General features: G+C 36.6%; 2 protein-coding genes and 1 non-coding gene across 4 annotated transcripts; 1 reads left to right on the top strand and 2 right to left on the bottom strand.

The window, feature by feature from the left end:
- Positions 1–44: 44 nt before the first annotated feature.
- On the bottom strand, positions 45–118 carry TRNAV-CAC (transfer RNA valine (anticodon CAC)). The gene has a single exon. It is a non-coding gene; the product is annotated as a tRNA-Val (tRNA).
- Positions 119–7,156: 7,038 nt separating this feature from the next.
- LOC143878465 (putative glycosyltransferase At5g03795) lies at positions 7,157–8,391 on the bottom strand. The gene has a single exon (XM_077380752.1). It carries the CDS (start codon positions 8,313–8,315, stop codon positions 7,254–7,256), a length of 1,062 nt encoding a protein of 353 aa, XP_077236867.1. The 5' UTR covers positions 8,316–8,391; the 3' UTR covers positions 7,157–7,253.
- Positions 8,392–11,826: 3,435 nt separating this feature from the next.
- On the top strand, positions 11,827–26,032 carry DFB (DHFS-FPGS homolog B). 2 transcript variants are annotated; one of them, XM_077382782.1, is made up of 16 exons: positions 11,827–11,986; positions 12,361–12,482; positions 12,608–12,673; positions 13,074–13,183; positions 15,393–15,453; positions 17,178–17,261; positions 18,637–18,693; positions 18,891–18,951; positions 21,220–21,266; positions 21,383–21,460; positions 21,637–21,801; positions 21,889–22,188; positions 22,677–22,755; positions 24,392–24,547; positions 25,151–25,275; positions 25,716–26,032. In XM_077382782.1, exons 1-16 carry the CDS (start codon positions 11,977–11,979, stop codon positions 25,773–25,775), a joined length of 1,581 nt encoding a protein of 526 aa, XP_077238897.1. In that variant the 5' UTR covers positions 11,827–11,976; the 3' UTR covers positions 25,776–26,032. The 2 variants fall into 2 exon arrangements, with proteins under 2 accessions (XP_077238897.1, XP_077238898.1); XM_077382783.1 differs by lacking the exons at positions 11,827–11,986; positions 12,361–12,482 and having other exon boundaries at positions 12,620–12,673; positions 13,066–13,183.
- Positions 26,033–26,497: the final 465 nt, after the last annotated feature.

Genomic DNA, 26,497 nt, shown 5'->3' with positions numbered 1-26,497 from the left:
CTCTTGAATCTAGATTAAGAAAAAGAAAAGTTTTCGGTACAATATGTCTGAGCCCGGGTTCGAACCGGGGACCTCTAGTGTGTGAGACTAGCGTGATAACCAACTACACCACCCAGACCTTGCTGGACGGATTCTCAAATTTATATATATTGACTATATTACGATCATACCTAATTCCTCGGAAAGACATAGACTGATATTGGATGCCACAAGAATCAGTCCTTGTTTGTAAAAAAATTTATTTGAAGTTATTCTCATTCGCAAATTGAACATTAAGGCCTCTCCAGAAGCCATTGACTGTATCATTTATATATATAAAAGGGAAATGATAAATTCACACCCCTTTACTGTAAGAAAACATAAAGTCTTTCAAATCAATTCACGCTAAAGGGGTTCGAATTATCATATAGGGGGTGCCAATTTAGCATTACCCTACATAAAATTAGGGAAATTTTATCAGCATAACCATGTTTTAATAACTGCACTAACTAAGCTTGTCTTTCTTTTTTAATTGGGTTGTAAGAGCTTTTTGGGGACTGTAATAACCTTTGACATCTTTTTGTAGAATAAAGGACAAGATTAGTTGGTGCTATTATTAAAATATGGTTGTGCTAATATCATTTCCCTGAAATTAGTATAACTATTATTTGTAAGTAATCGAGGAGAACATTTATGCTCTGTTTGGTTACCTTTTTTTGAGAAAAATACCAAAGAATGTAATTCTACTGAGTTGCTTAAGGTTGTTTGGTTTGGAATTTAGCTAAAATAGGGAGTTTGACCACCGGAGTTGTCGAGCCCTTGTTTGCTGACGTGGAACCCTCTAAACCCCTTCAATAAATTTCTCCAAAACGAAGAAAAAATGGGAGAAATTCTCGGGGCAAATTCTTTTGCCTTTTACCAACAACCTCCTTCACATCTCCCTACGCAACCAAAGAACGTCTGTTGACTTATTTGCTTTTAATTTCCTCTCTGACTTCTTCTTCTCTAGATCTCCCACCCATCTACAAGCAACCAAACAGAGCATTAACAACAAGCATCATTTTTTGTAGGTAAAACGATCATAGTAGACCCATGAATCCACTACGATGTTATGGTGATAGGGTCCATTAATATTGTTCACCATCTCAGATGTCAAATTTGGCCTATCCGATCATTGATTTTGCATGAATGAGATCTTGTTTCAGCATCAAGCAGTTGGGACATGGGTAGAACTCAACCTTCAAAGCTAGCCGTTAAGGGGAGGGTGCCCATTCCCTTATAAGCCCATCCTCATCAACTCACTTTACTGATGTGAGATCTTTTGCTTTTGTGTGGAACCCCGAGACATGCCTATACACATTGGATCATCCTATGATGGTCCATCAAATCATGATTCCTGATCATCAAGATGAGATCATCTTCTTTTTTTCTGAATGGCAAGATATGCTCATCTTGCTGGTCAAATATTTAAGTTCAAAACCATTTGCATATAAAATTAGAGATAGATAACTTTTGAAGGTATCCAAAGAGGCTCTCAGGCTCTTAACCATGTGTTCAGTGGCACACAATGCAGGCAATTGAAATGAGGTTGCCATTGTTTCACATTCAATGAGTAAAAAAATCTATTGTTCAATAGGATAGGATCACTAGGTGGCACTAGAGATCAATTCCAACCATGTATTGGTGGTCAAAGGCTACATTCCTTTAGTTATGTGGACTCTATGCATATCTTTCAGTTAAAGGACTTTATGGGTCCTTTAACTTAGCAATAAAACCACATATAACGGACCATATAATTAAATGAGTTATGAACAAATAAACATCTATATATAAATGAGTTTTTATTATAAGAAAATATTTCAATTTGTGAAGATCTTTATATATAGTAGACATAATCCTAAATAAATCGAGATCTCCTTGTTTCATCCAATACTACTTGTCGGATATTTCCTGCCTTTATGCAAGAGCTCACTGATGAGGTGCATCTCGCTGTATCACAAGATCAACAGCCCTCGTTGCTCAAAGGATTAAATAGAGTTTTTTATTTTTATTTTTATCTTAGAATTTTGCTTTATTAGGAATCTTGGACGAATTCCAATGGTCGTTCAATTAACTTTGAGTTGAGAAATTTTAGGAAAAGTAGAGAGAGAGAGAGAGTTTTTAGGGAGTTGAGTTTTATTAGGAATCTTATTTATTGAGCCAGTAAATTAGGAAAGTGGATTATTATATCTTTCAGAAATTTGTGTAGACGACTTTTATAGGAATTTTATGGGTGGACGAATTGTAGAGAATTTATAGTAGAAGTAGGAACGTCCATACAAGCCTATAAATACAGGCAACTTGTAACTTTTCTTCACGTTTTATGAATAAAATTTATTTTGGCCCCTCGAGATTGTCCCTCGGAAATAGTTGCTTGTTGAGAAGAGCGATAGCCACCTGCTGTTGTGCCACCGAAGTCCCTCCATTGCTGACCAAGCCATTTGGAAAAGCAATCCGCTATTCGTCTCCTGCGTTACTCACTCACACAATCTCTCATGTATATCAAGAGGGCAATCAAATTATGATCTTGGCCTCTCTAAAGAGGCAAAAGGAGCTATGAGATGTGTTTCTTGCTTTTGTGTACGCTTTGTACAGTACATGTCCTCATTTTCTTGTAAGCTTGTTTGGGCCTTCTCCTTTGAATCTGTCTGATAAAATCATCCCGTCATGGTTCCTTACTGCAAAAATTCAGGCTAAAAAAGTATATATTTAGATGTCTCATATTATTGATAGATGAATATGATCATTTCTAATAGGATCGTACCATTGTTTGAGATCCATAAAAAGTGATTTTGTGAACTTTGGTTTACTTTTGAGGAAGATATCATGAATCTTCCTTTTCAATAGTGTTGCCACCCTCTCTTTCGGAAGTAGGAAGATCCATGTTGGGTTTTTAAATTCGCTTTGTTCTACGAGCTGTTGGATAATATTTTATAATGTGCAAAGTGTTGCACATATTTTAGAGATGTGTGATGGACCATATCTTTTGATCAAACATAAATCTTTTCATATTTGTATTTTCCATGGGATGATCAACTCTATGATATGTGGAGGTTTCTATACCATGCAGTTTATTTAAACTCCACATATAATATAGGAGGGAAAAGAAATGGAGAAGATTTCTAAAGTGGGAAAATGTTATTTGTTGGGTTCCACTCTCAGTTACCATATCATTATTAAAAAAAGGATATTACAGACTTGTATTTAAGATTAGGAAGATTTACAGAGATCTACTAGGGGGGATTCTAGGGACTATAGCATAAGGCATTTCGCGGATGGACTGTTGCATGTGAGAGCAGCGACACATCCTCAGATTTTGTCTTATTCATTTAATTCACCTGAGGTGGCTGCTCTCACATGCAACAACCTCATCCTCGCTCGAAAGGATGCTCGATCGGGTTGATTGAGCTCTGTTAATGTTTCTCTTTTTGGCTAGTTTTGGGATTCTCCTGTGGAAATGCCTTTTGTTTATCTCTCCCTTGTTCTTTCTCAGAGAGGATGCTCAGGTTGATTGATCTCTGTTAATGTTCTCTTTTTTGGCTACTTTTGGGATTGGTTTATGGCAATGTTGTTTGTTTATCTCTCCCTCATCCTCCCTTGGAAAGGATGCTCAGGTTGACTTGGATTCTTTAATTTTTCTCTTCTCTTCTGGCTACTTTTCCGATTAGCTTATGGCAATGCTTTTTTCGTTTGGGTTTTGGTTGTTTTTTAGTGGGTCTTGCAAAAGAAAGCTTTATTTCCAAAAGGAGTATACTTTTGGAATTTGCAAATAGAGTCATATTGTTTGAATGAATTTTGCAAATCCCATCAATCTCTTACTCATACCCATGGTAGATTTTTATTTTTTATTTTTTACTTGTAGAAAAAGACCAAAATATCCTTACACGCAAAAAGAAAGATTACTTTGTAAAAAGATTAAAATACCCATGAAAGTCAAAGATGATTTCTGAATCAGGTGTGTGGGAATATCATTTCTATACATGTATACTAGCATTCTTATGCATGAGTGTAAAAAATAGGCCCATTTCTATATATAATAGCATTCTTATGCAATAGTGTAAAAAAATGGGCCCACTCCATCAAAATAAAATATGATGTGTAAAATTGTGCGCACCATATACATGGGTTCGGGTTGAAATCGTGGGACCTACCCCATCAAAGGTCACCTAATGCATTGGTTTGAAGTAAGCTGGTGGGACCCGGCCACCCTATAAAAAAACATCACTGAGCTTCAAGGGTATTTTGGTTTTCTTACGAGGTAATTTTCATATTTTCACAGATAAGGAGTTGGTCTTTTAGGAGCAAATAAAATCTAGGAAATATTGCCAATGGGGGACACCAAATTACAAGAATTGCGAACGGGGGACACACTTTTGAAAAATTGTTAGAGAGGGACGAAACATGGGCTATCAAGTCTCTAAAAAGGGGTTATCAAACTCTCAAAAGGGGGTTATCAACCCTCTCTAACAATTTTTGAAAAGGGTGTCCCCAGTTCACAATTCTGTATTTGGTTTCCCCATTGGCAATTTTTCCAAAAATCTATCACGAGCGGCATGGCCTGATTTGCAAAATTCACAAAGAGCGATGATATTTTCACCCCCTACGTATGCGCCCACTCTTATAAAGTGTTTGACATGAACAGTGGGTAACTTTAATGCTTTTTGACGTCAAACCAGGTAAAAAGTGGGATGCATGCATACTGCAGGGAGTGAAAATATCATTGCCCTTTCCAAATGGTCAAACTCGAATGTTTTTTTTGCAAATAAAGCACAGTAGTAGTGTAGGACTTCTTTTGCAAAGAACCCTTGTTTTTCTTTGTTTGCGTATAGAAAAAACCAGGCAGTCCTACTGTTCACCAATGCCAAATACTCAGTATTGATGGCTCCACCATAGAAGTTTTGCAAACACTTGAATTGGAACTTTGAATCTCCCATAAATCAACCTGGTTGCAATGTTGTTGAATTAGTATCAAGATATATTATTTAATTAGCGTCATGCTAATTGTGCCATGACGGTTACCAATGATACTACAAAACTTGATCATCAAATTGTTGGATTTAAATAGTTCTATTAGGTTCATGATGCACGGAAATAACCCAAATTACTTGGAAATGAACATAATGAGCACAAACTCGATCGAGCATTACATCCATAAATACAAGAAAAACAATAATTGGCACGTGTTCTATCGCACCAACACGAACATAGGCAAACAATGATCGGTGGAATATGCACTTTAGGTGAAGAAAGTCGATTATGTAATGTTCTGTTTTCAGAACATTGATAGAGTATCATGGATCGGATGGAAATTCAAGGATTAGGCTGTGTGGGGCATCTCTTGTGTGATTGGACATCGTTCATGGGGTCGGATCATGTGGAGGTAGCCTACTTGTGAGGCAAATGGAGTTGGAGTCCCTCTATAGGGTGTGGGGCCGAGGGCCATATAACATTCAAAGAGGATATGATATGACACTTTTGATTGTTTTACAGTACCACTGAAATGATAGGGGAACCCCTTGTGTGTGCACTCTCTTGGACATTTCTGCTTGGGCATTGATTTGATATGGACACCTTGTTTTGGTTATAAGTAGGTTGGATAGGTAAGGAAAGGGCATTATGCTTGCTTGTTATCTCTATGTATTGAAGTGAACTTGGCTAATGTAGCCGACCATGGTAGTGAGATAGTCCATCTCCTACATTAGGCACCCTTCCATCCATCCAACTCTTGGAAGAAGATGAGGTGAGCATCCTCTGCCTCAATCCACCATCAATTCTAAGAGTAGTGTATCCTTGGATCCAACAACTATCATTTTTTTTTCTTCCCACATTTTCTCCACAACATCCCTCTATGTAATGTCCCCTCTTTTTGTATGTGAATGAATTGCTATCGAGGAGATTAGAGTGAGATCGCCCATCTGTCATCTACTTCTTGTATTGTGGTATTGTATCTATAGTGTGGTAAATGAGAGTGTTTTCATTTGTAGTATGTGTATGCAATGTAGCCATGCTTGGTGAAAGCTGAAGGCCCTTCATTTAGATTGAAGAAAAGTGACATCCACTTGTGGGACCCTTTTCTTCAATATAAATAAGGCCTTTGGCTCCACTTCCTCTCGATCTCTTTTGCTTTTCATCTCTTGTGATAGTGAAATCACATCAAAAGGAAGGTTTCCATTGATCCAAATAGAGAGGAGAAGGAAGAGAAGAACAAGGGGCATTTCTGAGTCGAGTCGGTGCTTAGAAAGGCGTAGGCACTTCGTCAGATTTGAAGATTGGGAGAATCAGCAATGGCGCAAAGTATTCCTAACCCATAGTAAGAAATAAAGTTTTTCTTTGATTCGAATGCCCAAGATCCAAGGGATCAGTTTAAGTAATATTAATTTAACAATAAGCTCTCTTAATGCTCTGTTTAGATGCTGATAGATGTTGGGAGGATTTGGAGAAGAAGAAGTCATAAAAGCAAATCAAAAGGAAATCAGTAAACGGGGAGATTGAGAGCAAATCTAGAAAGATGTTGTTTGGTTTGGCCAAGATTTTCCAAAGACTTGCCACTTCCTAACAAAACTCAAAAGATAAGATTTGTCCGAGAATTTCTTCGATTTGGAGAAATTCATCAAGCGAATTTTGAGGATTTCACGTCACCGACAAGCGCCCGACATCCCCGGTGGTCAGACTCCCCAATTTTGCTAAATTTCCTATCAAACACCCTTCAACGAATCAGTAGAATTACATTCCTTGCTATTTTTCTTAATGAAAGGCAACCAAACAAAGCATAAAGGTTGATACAATTCCCAAAAGGCAAATGATAAATTCGCCCCCTTTTTTTAACAGAGGACAGCCACATGCAATGTACTTGGCAATCAGGCCCGTTGAATCTCCCATGAAGTAAGTAGATCAGCCCCTCTACAGTCGTAGCTACAGTAGAGGTGGCTGTCCCAAGTAAAGAAAAGGGGCAGATATATCACTTTCCTTCCCAAAATACTCACGACAGCAAATTTAAATACGCTACTGTATTTTGATAATGGACAAAACTCACCTTGTTTAACAATTTATAATTGGCCGGTTAGTTTGCCCATGGTCGTGCCAATATCATATCATTAGCCTTTTAATATTGCAAATAAATAAATAATAGAGTGCCATCGAGAAAAAAGAGGGTGTGGTGATATCATTTCCTCAAGAAGAGAACAAAAGGAATGAGTATTTAGAAATACAAGGATCTTCTCTAACGTGCGCCAATTCTACCCGGAGGCCAGAACACTGTCCCTTCGTGCGTATCTGATCGTATGTCGTCTCTTCCAAAGCTGATACAGCACCGTATGGAACGCATCGTATTCGTACTCCTGCGAGAAATTGAAATCTAAATCTAAATTCCACGCAAAATGTCGGCTCGCGATTATTCCCAAATCTCTCATTTTCTCGTATCTCTCCCCGCACGTGCGCTCCAACACGCTCTTCACCTCCCTCCCTCCGACAAACACCGCAATCTCCGCCCATCTCAACACGTCATTAAACGGAAGATCAATAATCGGACGGTCAGTAATCACTACCGGAACACAACCGAATCTCAAAGCCTCTCCAAAAGAAAGATCTCCTTCAATCCCATACAAAAACAAACAAAACCTACTCGAAGATAGATTCTCCACATAAGACACAGAATCCAACGGTCCAGATTCAATCACAAAATCCCGATCTCCACGCAACTTATCCAAGACTTTACTCTCCTTCTCTCCGCCATGGAAAAATCCGAGAAATTTTTTTTTCTCGGAAAAAAGAGGAGAATGGAGATTTCTAGAGAGAGGAGGTAGGGTTAGGTCTTTATGAGGAATGAATTTTCCTTCGGAGGTCGGAAAACAAGAGATTTGGATGGAATTTTTTTTCAATTCGACGAGATTCCGATCGGATTCGAAGGAGATTCCGGTGGAGGAGAGGTAGAAGTGATCGGCGCCTAGGGTTTGGTTCCAGAAAGGGAATTGAGATCTGAGATCGCGAATGGATCGAGAGATGGAGCGAGGGTTTTGGGAAGGGAGAGAGAGGTAGAAGAGGTGAGCGAGGTTAGGGTTTGAGGTTAGGAAAGGGGATTTGAGAAGAGAGGAATGGAAGAGGGATTCAGTAGGGGTTTGGAAGGAGAGGTTTGAGGGAGGTGAATAGATGAAGATTTTGAAGGTTGTGAGCATTTGGTGGTAGTTAGGGAGGAATGTTAAGGGAGAGAGGTAAGGAGAGGTGAGATTGGGGAGGGGTTTTGAGTGAGAGAATGAAGAGAGGAGGAGGAAGAGGAAGAGAGGGGGGAGAAAGGTTGCCATGGAAAAACTTCAGCACCATAATCTGAAAATCTAAGTCTTTGTTTGGCTGTAGGTAGTTAAGCTTGTAGATCAGTGAATAAGTAGTTAATGGGGAGGAGACAAACATTTGATTTACCTAGACTCTATCTCGTAGAATATTGATATAAGTAGTGTTTGGTTGCCAGCCTCGTAGAGAAGTCGTAGGGGGTGTCGTTACCAACTTACCAATATAGAAGAAGAAGACTAGAAGAGTGTTATGTGCATTTTCTAGTTTCTTATGATGTATATGGGTGGGTTAGACTGTTAGAGTGTAGTTTTTATTTGGCTATGGCTTATTGTGCAACCAAACAAGCTTTGACAGAGAGAGAGAGAGAGAGAGAGAGGCATCACATTGTAAGAAGGGCTTCGTTGCTGCTTTTGGTTGATGGAATCCTACAAATGTGGGCCCAACTTTGGATTGGGTCCCACATGGGGATGTAATTGAAATTGTTGATCTTGATCTTGTAGACCATCAAGGTGACCCCAATTGAAATTTCAAACGTAAGATACTGGCTCATGGAAATCAATGGTTCATCTTTTATGGGGAACAAGGCTTAATGGATAAGTGGCTAAGGATAATCCGATCAAGGTGGAGTCAATGGAAAAAGGCCAAGGCTTAATGGAAAAATGGCTAAGGATAATCCGTCATTTTAGCAATTTATTAATAAATAACTTGTTCTTTTGTCGTTTTTAAATGCAGGCCAGCACAACGGCAAAAATGCATTTTACTAATTAACCTCTTCTTTTATGCTTGCCCGTAAGATTTTTCTCATCCAATTACAATGACAAAGATATACAATGAGAATCAGCCTTTCTTTCAGAGTGTTTTTTTTTTTTTTTTGAGGGGAAGGGCTGAGAAACAGTGAAAGGGTGATTTTAAGAAGACTCACTTAGTCGCGACAGAGGTAAAACAACATATTTAATATATAAAGAGGGCTTTATGCAACAAGGAACCAATAAAAATCAAATGAGAGTATTTTTTTTTTTTGAGAAATGATATCAACACTCCAATGTTTTGATATCACGCTCTACTAGCTTGTCTTTTAGTATTTAAAAGGCTGTCAACAGGTTATTACAGTTCCCAAAAAGCTCTCACAAGCCCATTAAATACTAAAAGACAAGCAAGGAGGGCGTGGATATCAAAACATTGAAGTGCTGGTATCATTTCCCTTTTGACCACATACTCCAATCCTCTATCTTTTTTTTCTCTGCCTAGATCCTCAACATCCAAAATCAATTGTTAAGATTTTAAACAATACTATAACTAACAGTTACAAATTAGTATGTTTTGGATTTTGAGAACTGGTTGTCAGTCTCAAACTTATTATTGGACTCAAATTTACGTTTAAATTGAGTCCAATAATCAGTTTTGGACTCACAAGCGGATCTCAAAATCCAAAACAAATAGGGCTTTAGAAACATTCCATGTTAGTGATGCCAATCTACTGTAATAGATTACAAAGGGCATTCACGGCAACAAATTTTATTTGATGTGCTTTTTTATAGCCAATGTATTATTCAATAAACATAAGATTGGATATCCTATGTCATCAAAAAAAAATAAAAAAAAATTGCAACTTAGCCCCCATTTTTTCTATCTACTTTCCACTCATTTTCTTCCTCCTCTTGTTTGAGATCATTCTATGATGAGTACGGGGATGAAGATGAAATAGTGGAACTACAACCCATTTATGATGTGTATGAGGACGCGGATGAAATAGTAGAATTACAAGGTGTTGTTGGGGAAGTCTCGGTCATTCGAAAAGAAATTATTTCACTTCAAGACAATTTTGTCGACTACTTTAGAAACAATATTTTTCATTCTACATGTACAGTGTCCAGAAAAATTAGCTCGTTTGTTGTTGATAGTTGGAGCTATGAGAGCACCCTATCAAAGTCTCTTGTGTCCAAGTTGCAGATCAACATAACAAACTATTCAAAGCCCTACAAGCTTGTATGGTTGAAACGAGGAAGCAAGGATGATTCGTCGAAGGACGTTGTATCGAATTCGAGGGCGAATTCTTCTCAATAGGGGGTGACTATTGCAATCAAAAAATTAGCAATAAATTTTAAGGATGGCTATTTTAAGAAGATTCACAAGTGGAAAATGCGAAAAGTTTTCGTAAATAAGAAAGTGTTTTGGCGGAATGGAAACTTGCTAAGCTTATATGATTTTAAGATATGGGAAACTTATATTCTTGGAAAGCTTGCAAGATTATAAGCTTTGAGATTTAACAACTTTCAAGATTTGAAAAATATAATGTCCCATTCTCTGAAGTATTTTGTTTCCTAAGAATGTTATCATTTTCTAATTTAGCTATTTACTAGATTTAATAGGCTCTAGTTACTTTTCTTATTTGTATCTAGTTTTTAGCTAAGAAAACTTTAATATTTTAGATAGATGTGCCAATATCATTTCTAGCTAATTTTTAGATTTTGGACATCTTTTAGAAATGTAATAAAAGAGATGGACGATTGGAGTTGTGAGAGATTCTGAGATTGAATAAATGTTTATCTTCACGGCATATTTGAGATTTCGTACGAGTTCTTCTTGTTATTTGTTCTTTCTTAGTTTTGTTTGATCTTGATATTTTGGGGTGCACCAACGAATATATCAATTCCCTTTAAAAATATAGTAGGGCTCACATTATTTGATGATCCAAGCAATTCGTTTGTTGTGTCCCGACTTAAATACACCAAGTCTAAAATAAAGGGATGACACATTAATAACCCACAAACATTTCAAAAAAAATAAAAATAACCCCTAGATTGGAGGGTTAGAATCATCCTATATATGGAGATAATTTTTGGGGCACAACTTATATAAGTCAAGGCCCACCAAATAAATTGTTTGGGTAATATAAAAATGCGGGACACACAATGTTTAAAAAAACAAAAAACAAAACTTGCTTGTACGTCCACCTATGGAGGGCTGCAAAATGACCAATTACTCCAAAAGCTTAAGCTGTTGGAGAAGGCATTATTTATTCTTTAATATTTTAACACTGCCCCTAACGTGTGGCCCTTCTTTCTTTGGGTTGGCTTACACGTGACACATGTGGCCGTATTTTTTGGGTTGACCATTGCATGTGGATTTTTGACATCAAGTAGGTCTTGCTCTAATAGCATGTGAAACGACCGTTTATTCCGAAAGCTTAAGTTGTTGGAGTAGGTGTTATTTATTCTTTAATACTTTGACAAGGGCTAGGATCATCCACAACCTTTTTACATTGTGGCCCATCAAATGTACGGTTTGGATCATCTTAAGGTGTAAGCCTTACATTACTACTTGAAAAATACTGGACTATTGGCCATTATTGGCTATAAAATCTCTCATTATGAGTATCTGCTACCGTACGCCCACGCACTGATTTTGTAACGATGAACAGGTACGCACCACGGAAGTGTTAAGATCTTTATCGTACTATAACGGTCCCACCCCATCAGTGTGTGCGGTTGGCACACAACATTCTGTCGTTCACACAAATCTCTCTTTTTCATTCACACATATACAAACGACCCTATCTAAAGTACGCACGCTGCGCATCTTAGCCGCCATTTTTTTTTCTCATTTTCTCTATCTACTTTCCACTCATTTTCTTCCTCCTTTTGTTTGAGATCATTCTCCAGCCTTCTCAGCGACATGACTTCAGGTATTCTCTTACGCCCTATTAACAAAAATTTCCAGAACATTCAAATCGAAACCCTAGACACTTTCTTATACTAATAATCATCTTCTTATTGAATTCACGAAATCGATTCAATCATGTTTCTATCAGAGCTCGATTTGGCCAGATCTGTTTTCACTTTTAATTTATTTATTTTCCCACAAATCTCGCCTTACCTAAAAATGGCATTTTCTTGAAATTTCGCCAAATTTCGGTTTCGGTCCCACCGAAATCTGAAATTTCGGGTTTGGGTCGAAATTTAAAACCATGATATTAAACACTCATTAGGCTCATTGTAATTCACTCAAGATTAATGGAAAATCCAAAAATTATCATGTTCTTCTTTTATTGCCTACTAGATGACGTCGGATCGCCATATGAAGAGGCATTAGATACACTATCGTCGTTGATTGCACGACGTACTAGGGCAGATGGCAATAACAAGGGGGATCAGTTTGATCTCATGTTTGATTATTTGAAGGTAAATTTTGTAGTTTTTTGTAATAGAATGCTTGTTTTTGTTTTCTCTCAATTCAATTATTGTTTGCTGAATTGAAATGGTTATTTTGTAAATTTTGGGTGCATTGTGTTGAATTGGTGTCATAGATACTGGAATTGGATGTTCCTGTTTCTGAAATGAAGGTTATCCATGTCGCCGGCACTAAAGGGAAGGTACTCTTTTCTACTTCTGCTTTTGAGAAGACATGTGATTAGTGTAATAACAAGAACTATAAAAGCTTAAGCTTTTGGAGTAATTGGTTGTTTCACATGGTATCAGAGCTATTGCCTCACGGCAGGTATTGGATTCAAAACCCAAGAACTCCTTGATATTAGAAATCCATGCGTACGGCCAACCAAAAAAAGAATGGGCCACACGTCTTGAAGTATAAATGATTGACACCAACTCTAACAGCTTAAGCTTTTGGAGTAATTGGTTGTTTCACAATTAGCAAGCTTTTTGTGTAAATAATGGTGGAAGTCCAACTTCTATCAGTAGCTTGGTTTCTTTTAATAGTCTGAAAGTAAGTCGAAGTTCAATATGTTTAGTCAAAATCTTATGCTAGTGTTGCAGGGATCGACATGCACATTTTCGGAATCTATCCTACGCAACTGTGGATTCCACACTGGGCTGTTCACTTCTCCTCACTTAATTGATGTCCGGGAAAGGTTTCGATTAGATGGGTGAGGTTTCATAATCACTATGTAGTTTGCTCCTATTGTTCTGGTGATATCTTTCAATTAGGTTTCATATTTAAAATTTAGGAATTTTTACATATACATTTCTATTCTCCAAATTATTCCCAATTAGTCAATGAAAATTATGAAATGGCCAAAAAGTTTAACTTCTCGAAATATCTTTCAAAAGGTCCCTAAATACTACATGAAACTTTTTTGACCAAAAATCCCTTCAATCACTTCTAAAATCATGCAGTGTTTCTTGTAGTAAAAATTATTCCAGTTTCAGAGGGATCTGAAAAAGCTTTTTGGAAAAAAGAGGCACTTATTTTTTGTCAGTGGAAGGACATTTTTGTCAAAAAAGTAGTTTCTAATATCTGTTAACATAAGTAGCATTTAGGTACTAACTGTAAATATTTTTTGGAAGTTAAAAAACTTTTTGGCTATATCATGATTCTTGATAACTAATCGTTATATATTTTACAGATTCGGGGTTTATAGGTAAAAATGCCGAACATTTATTACATCGTTCAGAATCATCTGATTGTAATCTAATGCATGGACTGAGCACACATACTGCTTACCATCTTCTGCCACCCCAAAAAAGTGGCCTAAAAAAAATCGGTCACATGTCAAAACAGTCTGGTATTACAGGTCATCTTGTTGAACCCACCATGATTGCAACATGGTAAAAGGTTACACGAGAGAAATCCTAGCCATCCTGGTACTGGAATTTTCTTTTTTGATATGGACCGTTACCAATATTCTTTTTTTTTGGTAGGTACCGTTACCAATATTCTGTATAACAGTCCATGTGCAGGTCACTGACTGATTGGTGAAGTTTTTAGTCTATGGCATTCATCCATGGTGAATCCCTCCAGGTGAATGGTCCAGACCACTGATCACCAGACCATTGAACCTTGATGGTTTTTGTGGGAGCCAATGACAAGTACTTTGTGCCTGCATTAATTACCAATAACTGATTCTGGTTTAAATATAGTATTAGAAATCAATTTTAAGAACTATTATTAGAAATTGGGTATCCACTATTCGTTCTTTCATAGAAGCCTCTTGATCTTCGTGTGGTGTTATTGGCCTTCTTTGTAATCCAGCACTTCCATCCCTATTGGTAATTTTGCTTGGTAATTGCGAAGCCATGTTGCGTTTAGCCATATACTATTAAGTGCAGTAGAAAATTGATCTATAGGCAGGGTGAAAGACTTCCAACAAATGTCTTTCTTCCAATTGCCTATCTGATGAGTCAAGTTAGAATTCACTACTTATGTTTTGTTTGTCTTCTCCATAGTTTTCCAAATCAAGGTAGCAACTATTCATATGATGGGCAGCAGTTGTTCATGTATTTCTCCTCTGATTCTTATTGTATGTCACGCTCTGAGATTGCATGAGGATGGAAACCTAAGGGTTCCTCCACAAGGTTCATCCACGGGGGGGTGAGTCAGGTCCTAAGATCAGGCTGAGAGGCTTACTCAATGCCTTTGCCTAATGCCCTGTTTGGTTTATGGGATTTTAATGGAAGAAGAAGTCAAAGGGGGAGGTGACAAGCATGGAAGTTTTGTAGGCTTGTCTTGGGGAGAAGAGTGGTAGTCAAAAGGAAAAAAACGGTAAAGGCGTTTGGTTGCTAGAATATGTGTGGGAATATTTGGGGTGTCATTAGGTGGAAGAGAGAGAAAGGGAAGAGAGAGAAAGGAAGGAAAAAAGCAATGATTATAAAAGACAAACAACTTCCACTCTTTTTCTCATATAAAACTCTAAAAAGGAGGTTTGCAATTTGAATTTTAGTGGAGGGGACAATTCCCGCCACATCAGCGCCACCTAAGCAAAAGAGTAATAATGATGTCCCCTTGATGTTGGTAGTCAAATGGAATTTGAGCCCAAATTTGGCAACCAAACATCTTCCGGCATTTCGGAATACCTCAAAAGCCCAGCCGTCTTCCATTCTTTTTGCAACCAAACATGCCATATAGGATTCAATTGCTTTGACAATAGGATTCAATTGTGAGATTCAGAAATAGAGATCTCTCACTATGAGTCAACATTATACTATCCAGGACATGCTATACTGCCCTGTTAATCATAAATCAGCTTCACATAAAATACTTGTGTGTAGTTTATCTTAGGATATATATTTTATTTTCGCATGCATCTTATTTTAGACTGGCCAATCATTTTTTAATTTTCTCGTTGGCTGTTGTAGAGTGGAAATATGCGAAGAGAAGTTTTTGGCATACTTCTGGTGGTGTTGGAATAGACTGAAGGTATATGCATTTAAAAGCTAACATATCTGTTCTCGATCCATCAATGCGAAGTTATTGCATTTATTTTGTTATTCTAGTTGTTGATTAAACATCCATTGTCACAATCTGTTTATTAGTAATTTTCACACACAAGAAAAATGTAATCAATGTAGATTGTCGACTATTCCTGAGAAAGAAGAATCTCATTCTTTCAGACATAAATGCAAAAACTCATGGCAGTTACAATTGTACATGTTCATATTAGCACATAGATGCTTTCAGACATAGGTATCTACGTGCTGACTTACAATGCATTCTTATATACATATGGCGCATGGATATACATTTCTGCATGCTCTATGCAAATGGCTGTGTGCATGTGGTGCATTTTGTGGGATACAGACTTCGCACACTTATATTTGATGGGGATTCCAAATTCTGGCCATCAAATGGGGCAATTTTCAGAAAGGGTTTGTCAAGTAACCTTGGAGACGATATGTCCAGATTGGTAAGAACATGAAATTGAAGGTATACAGTGCTTTATGTCAAGATAAATAGAGCAAATGGTTGGAAAGCCCTGGCTCGTCACATGAGATGTTAGGGGTAGGTTTCATTGAGAATATATATTTATTATTTCTATGAAAGAAGCATGTGGTTCGTAGTAATGTGGTTTGTAGTGAGCTGTCACACAAATCTGGCTGTACTTTATATGGAAGGACTTGCCAACGGACGTAAATTGCTTTCACTGGAGAATCTTTGTAAGTGCAATTCCTATGGATAGTAGGATTAAAGATTTGCTTATTCTTATTACGGCCAAATATAATTATTGTGAGGTGTATGAAGAAGGCTTTGATCATTTGTTCGTTGAGAGTGATTTAGCAAGAGATGTATGGAATCATTTTGCTAATATGTTAGATGTCCCTCTTATTCAAAATCAACCAATCATTGCAAGGCTCCTTCAATGGTTTGAGCTATTAAAAATGAGAAAAAAAAATCAACGACCGACTTCTTACTAAAGATTATCAATCCTTTATCGGCTCGGAGATTTGGAATGAGAAATGCAAGTGGCATATGGAAGGTACTTCTAAAACTTCCAATATTATTGCGAGAGCAATTTGTAGACACCTCATTTTGTTCAGACTACAACCGAATGCAATCGAGCACTTCGATGATGAACCTGAGCTTCTCGAACCAAAGCCACAACCTGATCTCTGAAATACTCCTGAAACAAGCCTTTCCAGGAACTAAAAACCACTTCTGAAACCCTCGAAATTACCAGAGCAAAACCTCAAGGGGAGTCTGAGCGGACGGATGCCCTGGCCGGCCGGACTCCACCCCCATGGGAGCTGGCACTGCCAAAAACTGACACCACCCAGATCCCCAATCAATCATAATTACACACTACACCCTCCTTGAAAGCTCTCTACACACACACTGACTGGCTTTGTATTTTAATGTTAGGAAGTCTTACGGATGTTAGGATGAATAGTCTATTTCTTTTCCGTAGGTAGTATGAATAGTGATTTGGCCAAATTCCCAGTAAAATCCAATTATTTCTATATATTTTGGATGTTTCCCTCTTCCGAGATTCCTATTGTTAGCTGCATATTTTTTGGCTGTGCTTTGTAAGTTTGAAATTTGAAGCTATTGATATTTGATCATCTTTTCTTAATACTTATCATATTTTTGGTAACAATGGCTCCCTGATGGGTTAGTTTCCTGTAATTTTTTTTGTTGGTTTGCAGGAAAAAACTAATGAAGATGTGCCGATGCCTACCTACTTCCGCTTCCTCGCTTTGCTTGCGTTCAAGATTTTCTCAGCAGAGCAGGTAGATTTATGGCCTTTTTCTTTCATTTTCCTATCCATTTAGCATGGTCTTTACATTTCAAACACCTTTGTTAATTCTGTGTTAGTTTTTGTAATTCATTTTATGGTGCCTTGTTACATAGAAGTAACAACTTTATCCTTGAGATATTAGATGCAAAAAATACTAGTTGCTTCATGAGTTTTTTTTTAGTTGCTTCATGAGTTATATCTATTTCTTACTTCAAAGTTTAATGCAATCAAATTCCAAAATTTGAACATAGAAGAAATGACATCAAAAGGTGATTGCTCAAATGAAGAAGAAAAGACATCAATAGGTGCTTGCTCAAACGGAGAAACTTGTCAATATATATAGAAAGAGAGCCAATCTTACTCAATCTGTTGACATTAAACCTTCATTCAAGCTGATCTCAGCCCTTAATTATAACTACTAAAATTCTATGAACTCGTTAAAGTCTACCAATACAAATTAGAAGGCACCGAAATCTCTAACCAGCCCCCCCCCCCCCCCCCCCCCCCAACAACAAAAAAAACAAAAACCCAATAAATAAATAATAAAAAATAAATAAAAATAGAAATAAACTAGGACTTTCTAAACCACATGCAAAATAGTGCCTAAATTACAATAAAAATGCCAATATTTAGTAAAAGAATATTGAGAATTCTTTTGTTATAACACCACCACTGCCACCGCCACACCCACGCACTGCTAATGCCATCATTTTTCATGATGACATCATTATTAAATCATCAATCAGGTCCTATTTTGGGTCTTTTTATGCATTTTTGCTGTTCCTACTTTCTCACGTGACATTTGGTACAGTGGACCGTGTCATATGGTATCAACTTAATAGTTGAAGTGCTATATTTTGTTTCTAAGTTGTTTCCTGATGGTATAAATGATTGTCCTCCTTCCATCATCATGCAGCTTCAGCATATGGCATTTGAATCTGATTTTTTTTCTAAACTATTTCCTTCAATTGAATACTACAATGGTCTTTGGTTATGTATGTTTTACTGCCGAATTTTAGTGACAGTTTATTTTTAGTGGTGTTGCAACCGTAATGTGAACCAAAAATTCTAGACTAAAGAACTTCAGAATTCAGATTACCAGAATATATCATTCAATAGTGTCACACTTGTGGATCCCTCATACTTTCTTGTGCAAGTGTTCACTTTCCACAGAAACTGTTTTATGAATTCACTAAAGATTTTCTTATAATTATAAATGAACTGAGTTATGATCACACTGGTAATGAAACTTCATTTTTGTTAATGTCGAGTTCTGTAATCTTCATTCATGGATCTCATTAAATTACAGCTGCAGTTGGAATGAACGCCATTACATCCATACTAATGATATATTTTTTCTTAAGCAGGTTGATGTTGCAATTTTGGAGGTTGGTTTAGGAGGGAAGTTTGATGCAACAAATGTGGTATATATACAGTATTTTGAAATTCCCATACATTGACATTTGGAATTATTATAAATTTATAATTAATGAGGTGTGCAAGATGGCGATGATTCCTCGAGATAAAAAGTATATGAACGTGATTCACATCAATTAAATGAGCAAGTTTGTCATATCGGAACAAGCCAGACATGACTCCTGATCTGCCCACTACTTTTCAGGTGCAGGCACCTATTGTGTGTGGAATATCTTCCCTAGGGTATGACCACATGGAAATTCTTGGTTAGTTTCTCCCTCCTAGATATTTTGTCTCTACATATATTGCTGACATATAATTGCAGCTCGATTCCTCGGTCTTCTAAATCTTAGTGAGTTCTAGTTAGATTTCAGATTGACATCAACATATTCTATTTTCTATTTGTTTTAATAAATGATCTCTTGTTGGATATAAAAGTACCAATGTGCTTTATTGAGCTAGAATTTCCTTCCATTTGATTTTGTTTCACTCAAGATGGGATTTGTACTTCTGAATTGGTTTTTTGGGATCAAAGTTTAGAGACTCAAAATGTTCCAATGAACTTTTCTGGGTTAGAATGATGGTCTACTTGCTGTTGTTTTTCACATGATGATATTTGGACTGATGACTTGGATTTTCCCTATCGAAGTTAAGTGGAATCAAGTTACAACTGTCTATATCATTGACCCATTTGCTTCTCTACCATCTAATCGGTGAAATTTTATATGCATTCTTGGCTTAAAACATGTCAATCTTGGTTGAGGATCTTAGTGGTGAAGTTATGTTGCTGGAGAAATAAAAATTTCTGCATCAAATTGGTATAATTCTGATCCAATCTGGCTTAATTCCACAGGCTAGCCTTAGATCCACTCAAAACCAAGTTTTCACAAAGATTGAGTATAGGCAGTCTGTTTTTTTTAAACCAGAACTTGACTATGGACCCAGGCAGGACCTCTAAATATTATTATAGTATATGATCAAAATACAGGAGGAGGACATACCTACCTTACCTCAAAACCCAAATAAAATAAGAAGAGATCACTATTGTGAAGTGATTTCACAAAGGTGAACAAGATGCTGTTCACAATCATCATCATTTATATTCCTGAATACCAATTTGTTACTTGATTAAGCATAAGGAGATTGATTATTTTATTATAAGATTTAGATGCTGATTTGCTTCTCGAGAGTTATTTTTGGGAACTAATGCCTGAGATTCATTTTTGACTATTTCTCCTCATCCGCTGTAATTTTCTGTTATTTTTGTTTCAATTTTCTGATGATTTTTTCCATTGGGGTTTGAGCAGGGGAAGTTACTAGAGAAAGGGGCAATTTGATTCCAGGATAAAGTTTATTGCTGGAAAAATAAAATTACTTGCATCATTTTGCTCATGATTTGGCCTTGCTACGGATAAACTTAGCAAAATTGAGAAATATTTTAAAATGTTTATGTATTGTATAACAGACGACACATGATATATTGCTACACCATCACTACAACTTTTGCACTTAATATTGAAGTATCAAACATGTGTAGTTGACAGATTAGGCACCATTTTTGTAGTATCCAGGTATCATAGGATATGATCCAGGCATACAATAATTTTTGCTACAATATACTGATACGATGTTATTAAATCGACATAGTTTATTTATTTTTATTAAATTATATATTTAAATGAAATTACATTGATATGATTATAATCCAGTGCTGTATTTTGAAAGCTATCAAACAAAAACTTTATATGAGACTATATTATTTGACATAGCTATATATTACGGAGACTAAAATTTGATCGAACATAGTTATAATTATGTGAATCTTGTTAAACCATAGATGAATATTACGTAATATTTAAATTTCTTTTCAAAATAAATATGTTGTCTGTAAATTATCCTATGGGCATTATGCATAGCAATCTGCACTGCAAGGTATACAAATGTTAAATTCACTCTTATTATGATATTAACTAATATCTTTGTGTTGAATGTCATTTGTCTCGAAGTAAATGACTCATGTTACAGTATGACATTTGTTAGTTTCTAAACAAATTAATGTTTTTGAGGTACATCTTTTCATTTCTCTTCATCTTATTCCATGAGAGAATCTTACTTCTCCACATCTGTGTCGATTATGTCATGGTGCAATATTTGCACTATCGTATGGACATCATGAATATCACACTGCACTGCAAAATATACAAATGTTAAATTCGTATGGTGCAATATTTGCACTTGAGCAGAATATGAATTATGCGGGCTTAAGGCTGTAAAACAAAGCCTAACATTGAGTCATAACACATTTGATCTGAAAAAATATTACAGAATGATCCCTGTTCATTTGATCTAGAATGTTCAACTATGGAGCTTTTTGCATTGCTTCTGAAGTTCGCATTCAATCCTTTGGAATTTAGAATTCTAATTATAATTGCAAAAATTCAAGGTATGAAATTTTAATCTGCATATCTTGATGCCTTTATGAAGGATGTCTAATTAGGATACATGTTTTATTCATGGTTGAGCGCTCTAAACAGGAAATACCCTTGGAGAAATTGCTGGAGAGAAGGCTGGTATCTTCAAGGTGTTTACTGCTACAATTTTACCTCCGTGAAAAATTGATTTCTTACTATTAATACTTTTACTTTTTATCTCAATCCGTCCATTTCCATTTTGTTATTTTTCTATTGATTGATACAGCATGAGGTTCCGGCCTTCACTGTTCCTCAACCAGAAGAAGCAATGGCTGTGCTCGAAAACAAGGCTTCTCAGTTAGGTGTAAGTTGGGTGTCAAATACCAAATTTTTCTTGGGTTAAGGGTGGATTTGTATAATTAAAGCGTAGATCGTGTTCTGTTAAAAACAAAGTGTAGTCCCCTCTTTATGAGTGACAAAATCTATAACAGTGTATTTTAGAGCTCTTAGACAAACCAATATATTTTATATTTGTTACAGATACCTCTCCAAGTGGCACCCCCTTTGGATGTTAGTTCGCTGAATGCTTTGGAACTTGGACTTGATGGTGAGCATCAATATCTAAATGCAGGACTGGCAATTGCCTTGTGTAATACTTGGCTTCAAAGGACGGGACATAGTGAAGGCATGTACCTGGACCAGACTGTAAGTTCTATGTTTTGGGGAGGTTTATTTCCATTCCTTTGTGTGAAATAATTCCAAATAAATCATTTCTTTGTGCACAAAATGTAGAACACTTTACCCGTGCAGTTTGTGAAAGGGCTTGCAACTGCCAATTTGCAAGGAAGAGCACAGGTTGTCCCTGATCTGCATTTTAACATGCAAAACCAGTGCAATCCTAATTTTGGTGGGCTTGTCTTCTTTTTGGATGGAGCTCATAGTCCTGAAAGCTTGGATATGTGTGCAAGATGGTTTTCTCATGCTGTCAAACAAGATATCCAACAGCAGAATTCCTTGGAGGAACAACATAACAATAAAAGCCCTAAACATAGTTTGATGCAATCAGACTCCTCTGGAGGAAAGTCCAAACAGGTATGAGGACAGTTCTATCAACCTATGTCACAAATATCATTCTCGGGAATTTCTCGGTGAGGGAAAATCTCGGGATATATTATTATTATTTTTTTCGGGCTTATATGGGGAAAAAACGATAAAAATAAAATTATTTTAAAAATATATAAAAATTAAAATTCCAGAAAAAAATATGAAATAAAAATATCGTAAAAATGTCAGGATAATATCATGATATTTTACGATAAAAATGAAATATCTTTAAAATCTCGGGATTCTTTCAGGATTTTATTGTTTTATCAAAATGTTGTGATGAAAAAACGCTATATTTTGAAAATATCAGACATATTTGTGACACAGTTATCAACTAACACTTCATATTAACTTTCTTCCATCAATAGTTAATGAAATTATTACTTTCTTTCATCAGTATTTAATGAGATTGTTTGTTTCATGCATTATTACTCTAATAGAAGGTCATACTGAGAGTATTTGAACATATACTGCAGATACTGTTGTTCAATTGCATGTCAGTGCGAGACCCTCAGCTACTTCTTCCACGCCTATTAAATACTTGTGCTAATCATGGTAATTTCTCGGAAGAATTAATCCCTATTATTATTTACAGATATCATCTTGTCATTTAATTTTTTTGTTCGAGTTGAGTTATGCTAGTAGAAACCGGTCATTATCTGGCACAATACATTTAGCCACAGGATACAATTGTGGTTTTCCTGAATTTACTCATGTGATGGAAGATCAATGCCTTGTGTGTAGATTTCTAGAAGTTGCAGAAATGTATAGCTTGTGCTTGTAATTTTTTTGCATACAAAAAATTTGGTTTGATTTTAGTGCAACTTGAATGAACAGTGTGCCAGAGTTGGCAGGATAATCCAAAGACCACTATGGGACTCTGAAAATATCATAAACTTCAGAAACATATGGTTTCTTGGCTCATGCTACTGGTTTGACATGAGTTTATGTGAGTTAGTTGTGGGAACTCAGATAAATTGGAACTCCCAGATTTATTTGCATTTTATAGTCTCTTCTGCAATTCTTATAGTACATTTTGTAATTTTTTGCAGTTGAGACTTTCTATACAGAATGTGTGTGATGCATGTGCCCAAAATTATATGCATGCCTCTCATTTAGAGATACATGACTTCCTGGCATGGTAATGAAAACTCCATAGTAACCAAATGCCACGTCCATGAGAACATCCTTGTCTTATCTTGAAGGATAGAAATAAGAGTCTGCAAAAGATCTTCGAGGAACGCTTTATCCCCTATCATGCACTGGGCAGCTGCTTTTCCTGATTTTCTGGGTTTTTCATAGTCTTCTATCTGGAGATCTTGTGGCCAGGTCCCAGTGAGTAGGATTGTGGTGGATAAACCTTCGCCTATGTGGTCTCCTCTCCCTCTTGGGTTCTTTTAGCTGAACTTCGATGGTTCCAGTGCGAGGAATTCTGGTCCAGTAAGTATTGGGGCCTTCTCCGCAGTTCTGAGAGTGAGGTTTGGTGGGTCTTCTCTGGCCCTATTGGTTAGACGGAAGCTAATGAAGCGGACGTCCAGGCCTTGTTGGCCGGTGTTTGGTTTTTTAATCACTCATCCTTGATTCTCGTACTGTGGAAAGAGACTTGCTTAATGTGATTCGTTGGATGAAAACGGGCGAGTTATCTGTGGAGTTTTTCCGATGAAATTGGGAAAGTTTTGAACAGGGTCGAGGGGCACTCTGTCTTTTCAGCATGCCCGGGTTTCGGCTAAAAGTGACACCAATCATTTGGTCCGTTTGGGAGTGGATAGGCTAGCATTTGGCACCTTTAATGTAACCTTTTTCCTACTTTTTTAGGTTTGGGCTGTTTTTAACCACCTCAGTCATTGAGCATTGCCCTAATTTTTGATAAATCATTTTCGAAAAAAAATCCCTGTCTTATTTAATTAGATAATCTGGGACTAAGACAGTTTCCATTATAGGAAATGTCAGTTTTTAATGAGACTAATGGAACTCTCATGACTAGTTAGTGATGTGCAATTCTCAACCATGTTAGAAAGTAGTGATCAATATGTAGTTGATTGCACCAATACATTATAGGTACATTATAGGTGGTAATGATGAAAAATCTGTGTTAATATTTGTTCTTTTGATGTTTTGAGATTACAATGTGAGCTGCATGTTATGGTAGCCATGTCCACGGGATTAATTCAAGGTTAATTTGATATTTCAGGAGTCTACTTCCACGAGGCCCTTTTTGTTCCAAACCAGTCGTTGTTTAACAAGGTTGGATCTCATGCTTTACCATCAACTGATCCTCCTCAGGCTGACGTATCCTGGCAGTTGACACTTCAAAGAGTGTGGGAAAGCCTCATCCATGGTGAAAAAGGTAGTACCATATGCAATATGCGCATGTTTTCTAGCTCATGGAGCATAAATAGAGATGCCGTTTACTTTTATGTGCTATGATAATGGACATTGAATCTTTTGTCCAGGAATGATCAAATTTCTTGAATGTTATTATTACATCAACTACAATTTCTAGTTTTCGCTGTTCGTTGCACAGTTTGACAGGAATACAACCATTCTCTTTTATTCATGGATGATCTATAACATATGCAATGATACAAAAATCTTCCTGTTTTTTACTAAATCCCAAACTATTTTTGGTTCATCTCATTGTAACTGGGGATGCTGTCATTAATTCATTAAACCCAAGCTATATCTTGGCAATTTTGGGTCATTTTCTATGTAAGAAGTTGAGCCCTCATGTATTTGACATTGACATAGCACCAAAGCTTTCAAAAGATTTCAGATATTTGGGCACGATTGTTCTTATTATGTAAAATTCTGGCCTCTTGTCCTTTTATCATGCTGGAGTGATTGTTATTTACAATACGGCCATATTATTTAGCTTGTCTTATATACTTTGTTGGTTACATTCACTTCATGGGAGGCATGGACACTAACCCTGTGTTTTGTCTCTGTGAAGGTGGAAAAGGCACAGAACCTTCCGATATCACAAGTTGTGAGAGCAGTTCAGTGTTTCCTTCCCTGCCACTAGCTATTAAATGGCTCAGGGATAATGTTCAACAGAATCGATCAGTTCGCTTTCAGGTACGTGCCAGCTTTCAAATAAAAGTGAAAGTCAATTTTTTTTCTGCCGTGGAATTTGTTTTCTTTTTTAGAAACTGATCAATTAAATAGATAAGTAAAACATTCTTTTTATTTCATGATCTAAATCATCTTCTAAAATTTGACACTTCTGAAAATTTTTACAAAATTTCAAACCACTACAGGCAGCACAAGTTTGGATTTTCTTTAATGAGATGGCAGTGTTCTGATATATTAATAGTTGCTTATGGTAATTTTATGTTAAAAGGCCTTCGTTTCCTAAGCGAATGTTGCAACTTTGCTTTCCTACTGTGTATACATAAATCTATGAACTCTAGAAATCTTTTGCTACTTGCTTGTTTAGATTTTTTAGATATCAATTGGTTTTCTCTTCCACTGATTTGAGGTTTTGTACATAATCTAGCTATTCTCTGGTTTACTAGGTCCTCGTAACTGGTTCGTTACACCTCGTGGGGGACGTGTTGAGATTAATTAAAAAGTGATTCTTGAACCAATTGGGAAGCTTTTCCTTGGGCAGATTCCGTCTATCGAAATCCTGTGGCACCACTCATATCACTGTACAATCATATTTTTTTGGTAATTAAATTTTATATTGCTTTCTGCTAATTGCTGAACATTCCTTTGAAATCTTGAGTTTCATAGAAGTGAATATCCTTCCCCATTCAGTTGTGATATAGATGACATGGGCAAAGGTTAATTTATTTCTTCTTTTGATAAATATGGGAAGGGTGTTGATAAATCTACCCTCTTTGTAACCATGGCCTCCCCAATGTAGTGTTTCAATGATTATTTTCTCAAGTTATAAAACAATTGAAGGGGTGTCCCTAGTAAATGTGGGGGTGGATTATCATCTCCATGTGGAAATTGGAACTTGGATCCTGGGGGCCTTCTAAATAGGGCCGTTGGCCAAGATGGGTGTGCCAACAAGGGACTCCCAAGGTTGATAAGGCTTTTGAGGAACTTTTCCTGTTAATCATATTAGGCTGACTTTTAGGCCGTGTTTGGTTTGCAAGAAAAACATTTCTGGTGGATTTTTTTTTCCTTTCCATGATTTCGTGGGAAATTATATGATTACGGTTAATTTAGAGGGATATTTTCGTATTTTGATTGTGGGGGGCACATCAATTTACACCTATGGTTGATCCACCATTTTTACCCAAACTCATGCTAGAGGGTCCCACCTTTTACACATTTTGTTTTGATT

Source organism: Tasmannia lanceolata, unplaced genomic scaffold (assembly GCF_043159265.1).
Source record: "Tasmannia lanceolata isolate RefF3 unplaced genomic scaffold, GAP_Taslan_0.1 ptg000006l, whole genome shotgun sequence".
NCBI classification, from domain to species: Eukaryota; Viridiplantae; Streptophyta; class Magnoliopsida; order Canellales; family Winteraceae; genus Tasmannia; species Tasmannia lanceolata.
This window is presented reverse-complemented; position numbering and strand designations above follow the sequence as displayed.

What these genes read in the sequence shown, in the direction of transcription:
- LOC143878465 (XM_077380752.1), bottom strand. Translation starts at nt 8,315, where the DNA reads ATGGCAACCTTTCTCCCCCCTCTCTTCCTCTTCCTCCTCCTCTCTTCA.
- DFB (XM_077382782.1), top strand. An exon ending in AGAAGGCTGGTATCTTCAAG is followed by an intron (nt 21,267 to 21,382) that starts GTGTTTACTGCT and finishes TGATTGATACAG; the next exon opens with CATGAGGTTCCGGCCTTCAC. An exon ending in ACAAGGCTTCTCAGTTAGGT is followed by an intron (nt 21,461 to 21,636) that starts GTAAGTTGGGTG and finishes TATTTGTTACAG; the next exon opens with ATACCTCTCCAAGTGGCACC.